The sequence below is a fragment of the Fundulus heteroclitus genome, chromosome 10 (assembly GCF_011125445.2).
Source record: "Fundulus heteroclitus isolate FHET01 chromosome 10, MU-UCD_Fhet_4.1, whole genome shotgun sequence".
NCBI lineage: Eukaryota > Metazoa > Chordata > Actinopteri > Cyprinodontiformes > Fundulidae > Fundulus > Fundulus heteroclitus.
In genome coordinates, this window is record NC_046370.1 from 2,070,111 (window position 1) to 2,077,880 (window position 7,770).

The window sequence follows — 7,770 nt, forward strand, 5'->3', positions numbered from 1 at the left end:
TGGAGTAATGTGGAGTAACAAGCTTTATACTACTGCCTAACAAAGGCCTTGTAATGGCTTAGATAACATGCAAATTCAACAGAAACAGGTCCAGCTCCTTAGTAAGTTCATCGTTGATGTGGTACAAGCTTGTGCAACTGAAAAGGAGGAATGGATAATGCCAATCAAAGTAAATGAGAGCGTAATACCATTCAAGTTAGATATGGATGCACATATAAACCTGTTATCTTGTTAAAAATGAATGTGGGTGCATCGCAGCCTTCAAACACAAAGGTCAGCAGATACAAGCACAGCTACTGACTGTAGATACAAGGGCACAACCAATCCTGGGACTAAAGGCACGTACAAAGCTCAGTCTTGTCAGAAGAGTGTTTATAGTGACGTCGCCAGACACTGCAAATGTTCACGATTCACTCTCAGGAGTATAAAGACTGCTTCAAAGGACTTGGATGTCTCCCTGGAGAACACAAAAGATTAAAAACGTGCATCCTTGCAGGAAGATCCCGTTCGCACTGCGGAATAAACCGAAAGATGAACTGGTGGAAAAGCTGGGGGGTCATCAAGAAAATAGCTGGGTCAGCTCGCTGGTTGTTGCGCAAAAGAAAACAGATGTCCTGAGAACTTGGTTGAACCCAAGAGTCTTGAAGAGAGCAATTAAAAGAGAAGATTTCAAGTTACTCCCCTAACAACCTTCTACATAAGGAAAGCCAAGCAGCACACGTGTCAGTTCCTCTCCAGCTGACCACCTTATATAGGCCTGTCTTGATTGGCTCCTCTCAAATCATGAGCCAATTAGGGCAATTAGCACCAGCCTGCAGACTGAACCTGTGTGCAAACACGAAACAAGAGGAGGAAGGAAGAAAAAACACCACAAACATGTCCTGCAGACATGTAACACCGCCATTCTTTTAAACCCAAACCAAAACGAGGTCAAGGCATCCGCCAAAACGTCCTCAGACCCTTTTATGGCAGATCTTTAGGTTGTATTTAGATCCAATAAAATCAACTTAATGAAACCAGTGTTTGTTTTGCATCAATACCACCAGATGGCGGTCATGCACCGTAAAATAGATAAATGTGGTCAATTTAAAAAGTCTGGGAATGATGGAAATTACACATTTGGTTTTATCACGGTCTAGGTTATCCTGATGGCAAAAAATATACAAAAGCATTCAAGAATAGAACAAATGCCTCATATAAATATTTTATTTTTGCAAAAATTTGTTCAGTTTGATCAGTCCAAACATTTATTTTTATTTTATTTTTAACGAGAGATAACTTGTAGTCTTGGCTCATTTGTACTTGTAACCAGAGCTTGAATCATGTCCTCTAACACAAACTTTTGGAAGTATTGGAGTGGTGTGTGGAGGAAGGTTACATCATCTGTGACTGGTGGACCAGAAAAATCGGTATTGGGACTGCGATGTCTGTCACGGGGCATGATGCGTTCATTTCACCTTGGGGCTTAATGTCCACATTGGCTGGGCAGTCAGATTTTAATTTGAAGTGTTTACACATTGCACTGAAGTAACCCATTCACACATTTCACTGGTCACACAACACTATGTGGCCGACCAATTCTAAACTCTGATTATCATCAAAATAGGAATGCAAGTATAGCCTCCACTTTACAGCCACACCTTACATTCCTGAACATTAACACCTGTTCCAGAGCAATGCAATGCAAATGCCCCTCCAAGCATCCCCCACACCTGCTTTGACTATCAATTGATTGGAATGTTTTCTTATCAATAGCCAAGACAAAGGGCAGACATGCACAACACGTCTGTTGTGTTGTAGACATGTTAGAAAGCCATGCTTTCTGCGATAAGGGAAAAATACTGAGTGTTGAAGGTGGTTAGAAATCCTTAAGTAAATTAAAATGATTAGATAAGGAAATATATCTTTGTATATTAGGTTCTAACACAATAATATATATAATCCGATAAAAGGCTGAGGGTTAGAATGTGTAAATTATGTGTGGTTCAAAGTTATATTGGGAAAAGTTCTCTCAAGACATTCCTCTCAAAAACAGGGTTGTTTTGACTACCACATTCACCCAAACAAGCTCTAGATAAAATGTAGGGCACATTTTCCGCAATAACTACATATTTACATGTTGTAGATACTGTAATAAACACAGAAAAATTTATGCAAAGCCTTTGACTTAATTCAGTCAGATAAATCCAGTGCAGTAAATCGAGGGGATGATGCGCAAGCAAAAATCTGCAGGTTTTGTGACTTCTTCACCTGAGGGTATACAAATGTATAGCATTGTGAGACCAAACAACAGGACCCAATGAGTATGTTAATGCAGTTGAACCATTGCAGTTGCAGTTGTGATGACAACAAAAAAAATTGTAATTCTGCAACAGTGGGTCTTACAGGGTTAAAACAATGAATAATCTCTTATTTTATCACTGATAAAATTAAGTCTATTTTTACCAAAAATCAAAATTGCGACACATTTTAACCAGAACTGCGATTTATTTTAAACTTTTCTTTGCATTGACCACAAGCAACAAAACTGGCCTGTAAATAAAGAAGTTTGGAAAGAAGGACTGTTTAAAACAAGAAGTTTGACTTTTTTTTATTATTATTAATCAGAATACTATCATTCAAGAAAATAACTTGTTGAGTTGGACATCAATCCTTCTTGAACATAAAGTGCAGCCAACAAACAAGTCTATGTATTAAAAAGTTTGACCGGTACTTAATGCTATGGTTATATTCAATTCAATTCAATTCAATTCAATTTTATTTATATAGCGCCAAATCATGAAACATGTCATCTCAAGGCACTTTACAAAGTCAAGTTCAATCATATTATACAGATTGGGTCAGATTATACAGATTGGTCAAAAATGTCCTATATAAGGAAACCAGTTGATTGCATCAAAGTCCCGACAAGCAGCATTCACTCCTGGGGAACCTTAGAGCCACAGGAAGAGTCATCTGCATTGTACATGGCTTTGCTGCAATCCCTCATACTGAGCAAGCATGAAGCGACAGTGGGAAGAAAAACCACCCATTAACGGGGAAAAAAAACCTCCGGCAGAACCGGGCTCAGTATGAACGGTCATCTGCCTCGACCGACTGGGGTTACAGAAGACAGAACAGAGACACAACAAGAGAAACAAAAAAGCACAGAAGCACACATTGATCTAGTAATCTGTTCTACATTAGATGGTAGTAGCGGGTGATCTGTCTTCTCTGGATGATGTCACAGTTAACAGAACGCCAGACCAGGTGTACCTACTATGAAGAGAAAAGAGAGAGAACAGAAAGTTAAAGCAGAAATGACAACACATAATGCATAATTGAAGAACAGTAGAACTCAATATAGTGAGAAAATTAGATCCTGATATACTCCAGTAACCTAAGCCTATAGCAGTAAAACTATAAAGGTAGCTGAGAGTAACATGAGTCACTAGTTATAATTTTTGTCAAAAAGAAAAGTTTTAAGCCTAGTCTTAAAAGTAGACAGGGTGTCTGCCTCACGGACCAAAACTGGGAGTTGGTTCCACAGGAGAGGAGCCTGATAGCTAAAGGATCTGCCTCCCATTCTACTTTTAGAGACTCTAGGAACCACCAGCAGACCTGCAGTCTGAGAGCGAAGTGCTCTGTTAGGAACATACGGGGTAATCAGAGCTCTGATATATGATGGAGTTTGATTATTAAGGGCTTTATACGTTAGAAGAAGAATTTTAAATTCTATTCTTGATTTAACAGGAAGCCAATGAAGGGAAGCTAAAATTGGAGAAATATGATCCCTCTTGTTGATTTTGATCAGAACTCTTGCTGCAGCATTTTGGATCAGCTGAAGGCTTTGAACTGCATTTTGTGGAATTCCTGATAGTAAAGATTTACAATAGTCCAGCCTTGAAGTAACAAATGCATGGACTAGTTTTTCAGCATCACTCCTGGACAGAATGTTTCTAATTTTGGCGATATTCCGGAGGTGAAAAAAGGAAACTCTGGAAACCTGTTTAATATGGGATTTAAATGACATGTCTTGGTCAAAAATAACACCAAGATTTTTTACTTTATTACCAGAGGCCAGGTTAATGCCACCCAGATTAAGTGATTGGTTAAGAAGTTTATTTTTTGAGGACTCTGGCCCAAAGATTAAAACTTCGGTCTTGTCAGAATTTAGATGCAGGAAATTTAAAGTCATCCAGCTTTTGATGTCATCAAGACATGACTGCAGTCGAAGTAACTGATTGGATTCATCAGGATTTATGGATAAATATAGCTGAGTATAGCTTCCTGAAAGTTTCTGGTAAAAAGTATGATAAAAATCTAAACTCTAAAACAAGTAATTAAATTAGACACCTAAAGGACACGTCTGATCCATTAAATGTTATTTAGCCAAAAATTGCAGACCTGTGAGATTTGGAAATCACGGTTTTTTTAAATATTTCCCTAGATAAAATGTTACTAATCAGATTTCAGAATCACTGAGCTGTGATAATCCACATGGTGGTCAAAGACGAGGCCAAAAAAAAAAAAAAAAAAAAAAAAAAAAAAAAAAAGCCCAAAGTAGCTCATATTAAACGGACTTGGCAAACACTGAGCTTTTATAAAAACACATGTCGGCTTTTGTTTTGAAAACGACCCGGTTGCTGACGTCACTTCCGCTGTGCTTCCTGAGGTCTCGGTGGCGTTCATAGGTCAGTGTTGTTGTCTCTTGTATCAATATAGTATGAAGTTAACCGGTCCACACCGAGCCGAACTGGGTCAGGGTGGTTCCGGATAAAAAATGTCTCCAAGTTTCTGCGTATCTCCACCGCCGAGACGTTTAAGGGGAAGCTAACGGAGCGGAGCTAATGTAGCTAATGTAGCTAATGCTAGCTGGCTACCAGCTGTTTACAAAGGGATGCAGACAGCAAAATTACATTTAATCAAGAGTTTTTATTATTCCAATGTACATTAATAATAAAGGGAATTTTAATCGTAACAGATACACTTTTGATATTAAACGGGTATGCAATTTTTTTCTTCGAAATAATAGCTATAGATTTTATAGCTATAGAATAATTATTGTTACTAAAATAGAAATTCTGTTATTGTCCCTCAATGGGGAAATACGGGAGATAAAGCTATAGTGACTGAATGAAACAACCTGGATTGGGCATAATTGGTTTTACATAATTGGAATTTTAAGTTATTGTTTGTTTGAGCTGTAAGATCCACATTTAATTGGGTCATAGAGCTTATAAAAATTTCTCCTTGGAAAAGACTAAAAAGACCTATTTATTGATGAGTCAGGCTCTGATCAAAATCAGCCAATTTCTTTTAATCTGCTGATCAAATGACGAAAAACAGAACTTTTTCAGTATCCTTTTAATTAAAACACACCCTATTTTTAGGTCTGTGAATATAAAACATCCTCAGCCACTTTATGAGGCACAGCTTTAGCCTTCTGCCCCCGTCTTGGTTCTTTGTGACATAGATTCAACAAGATGTGGGGATATTATCAAACATTTTAGGCTAGCCCATATGGACATGACAGCATAACGCAGTAGCTGAAGATTCATCGGGTGCCCATCAATGTTTTCAATTTCTCGTTACACCACATCCTAAAAGTGAAAGTTTATTCATTAAATATTTAATATAGCAGTGTATTATGTTTGACTAGCTGCTTGCCTTTTCCTACAACTGCACAAACATCCGGCACTATCTTTTAAAAGAAACCGGAAAACAAACAAACACGTTTGTTGGTGTTTTAGTTCTCACAAAGAAAATCAGACCTCAAAGATGGGCCTGTAAAAGCCTAGTCGGTACACTTTCTCTTCAAATGCTAACGGATCTCAAGTCTTTGCAATTCTCCACATGAAACTTATCGCTTTTATTCATTTACCTACAGCCAATTGAATCCAGGGTTCCCGCGGATCCTTAAAAAGTCTTAAAAGGCATTGAATTCTGTAACATAAAACTAAGGCCTTAATTGGCATTAAAATGTATTAAATCAGTCTTTCTTAGGTCTTAAAATTGTTACCAGGTCATAAGTAGGATTTTATTTTTGTAATCCTTACCAAACAGTAAAATAATTGACACAAATATATATTTTTTAATTTACTGAACGGCTCAATGTAACCATTATTGGAACCAATAAAAACTGTTGCGGCCGGACCATAGCTGGGAAAAAGAATTGGCACTGGTTATGTTGTGGTTTTTAAAACTGATTTATAGTTTATTTTAGTAGGGAACAAAACATAGTTTGTGAATTCAGTTCAGTAGTTGTTAAAAAATATATCTGTAATTTGTGGGGTTTTTTTTAGCTTTCTTCCTATATGAAATGTTTTTCAAAATTTTAAACATGTCTACTGGGCCAGAAAGTAATGGTTTATGTTAAAATAAACATTTGGGTGAAGTTGTCGCAACCAGGTTTATCTTGTTTATCGTGAATTTGGTCTTAACTTTTTATTTCAAGTGGCATTAAAAAGCCTTAAAAAGTCTTGAATTTAACTTGCCTTATGCTGTAGGAACCCTGGAATCAAAACGTCTCTCAGGTTGTCTTAGCTGTAACCGGAAGTGTTTTTGTTCTCATAATCGGTGCATTTTATCAATCCCATTTGTGTTACCCTAATCTGGCCTCGTTGTTTTAGGATGTCTAAACTGGAACGTCTGAACGCCCGCGTGGCCAAACTGCTGACTGCAGCCGTGCAGGAGGTCCTGGAGGCGGTGAAAGAGACGGTGTCCGAGTACCAACAGAGAACGTCCAGAACGCAGAGGGAAAACGAAAGTCTGAAAAGAACAGTGCACGAGCTTCGGCTCAGACTAACCAAAGAAAACACAGGTGAGCGGAGCGTTGTCTTCACCTGTTTACTGTCAGCGGTCTAATTCATGATGGATAACAATAAACACGTCTCTTTTATTTAAAATCTAAATCTGCAGCCAAGCCGTTACGCGACAAAGCAGATGACGAGGAGGATCGGCGACAGGATTTGAGCCCATTTCAAAAACATGATGTGGATGTAAGCACCACAGAGCCGAACGGCGCCGGACGCGATTTCGGTGTGAAGCAGGAACCCAAAGAGCCGGAGCGACGCGCCGACTGTGACCAATCAGGAGCCGAGTTCTGCACAGCACGACCACAGGAGACGAGTGCAACGAGTGAGGAAGTTGAAGCGTCGCACCGTGCCACCAGGGACTCAGACGCCGCGCCGTCAAACAACGTGTGCCACTCTTACACCAGCGCGATCCTTCTGCATGCCGTGAAAACAGAAACCCAGAACGCATCACAAGAGCAACAACAGCAACCCGGATGTGTCGACTTGAGCTGCGGCTCTTCTACGGAGAACCCCGGCTCACAGGTCGTCTTTGTCAGCTTAAACCCCGATTCACACAGGACGCAGGGGAGCAGCACACACCCCAACAGGGCTGCAGTCAGCCGCAGGGAAATCCGCCTGGAGCACCACGGGAGCAGCCACCTCCACCTGTGCGTCGTGTGCGGGAAGACGTTCAGCCGGCTCGCCAACTTGAGGATCCACCAGCGCTGTCACACGGGGGAGAAGCCGTACGGCTGCGTGCAGTGCGGCAGGCGCTTCAGCCAGGCGGGGGACCTGAAGAAGCACAAGAGGGTCCACACCGGGGAGAAACCCTACTACTGTAGCCAGTGCGGAAAGAGCTTTAGCCGAGGGGAGAACCTGAAGAGACACCAAAGGATCCACATCGGAGAGACTCTGCAGCTGCAGCGAGCATGGAGGGAGCTGCAGTAGGGAGAGTCCCGCTGTTTCGCTGCTCGTGCCCTTAAAAAAAAAAAAA

At 40.2% G+C, this 7,770-nt stretch overlaps 1 protein-coding gene across 1 annotated transcript; it reads left to right on the top strand.

Annotated features, from left to right (window-relative positions):
* Positions 1–4,619: 4,619 nt before the first annotated feature.
* Positions 4,620–7,770, top strand: LOC105916104 (zinc finger protein 180). The gene is made up of 3 exons (XM_012850421.3): positions 4,620–4,673; positions 6,612–6,802; positions 6,901–7,770. Exons 2-3 carry the CDS (start codon positions 6,613–6,615, stop codon positions 7,722–7,724), a joined length of 1,014 nt encoding a protein of 337 aa, XP_012705875.2. The 5' UTR covers positions 4,620–4,673; position 6,612; the 3' UTR covers positions 7,725–7,770.

Bases quoted from the DNA above. Each gene is read 5' to 3' on its own strand.
- LOC105916104 (XM_012850421.3), top strand. From the start codon at position 6,613: ATGTCTAAACTGGAACGTCTGAACGCCCGCGTGGCCAAACTGCTGACT. The intron at 6,803-6,900 runs GTGAGCGGAGCG...CTAAATCTGCAG, and splicing joins ACTAACCAAAGAAAACACAG to CCAAGCCGTTACGCGACAAA.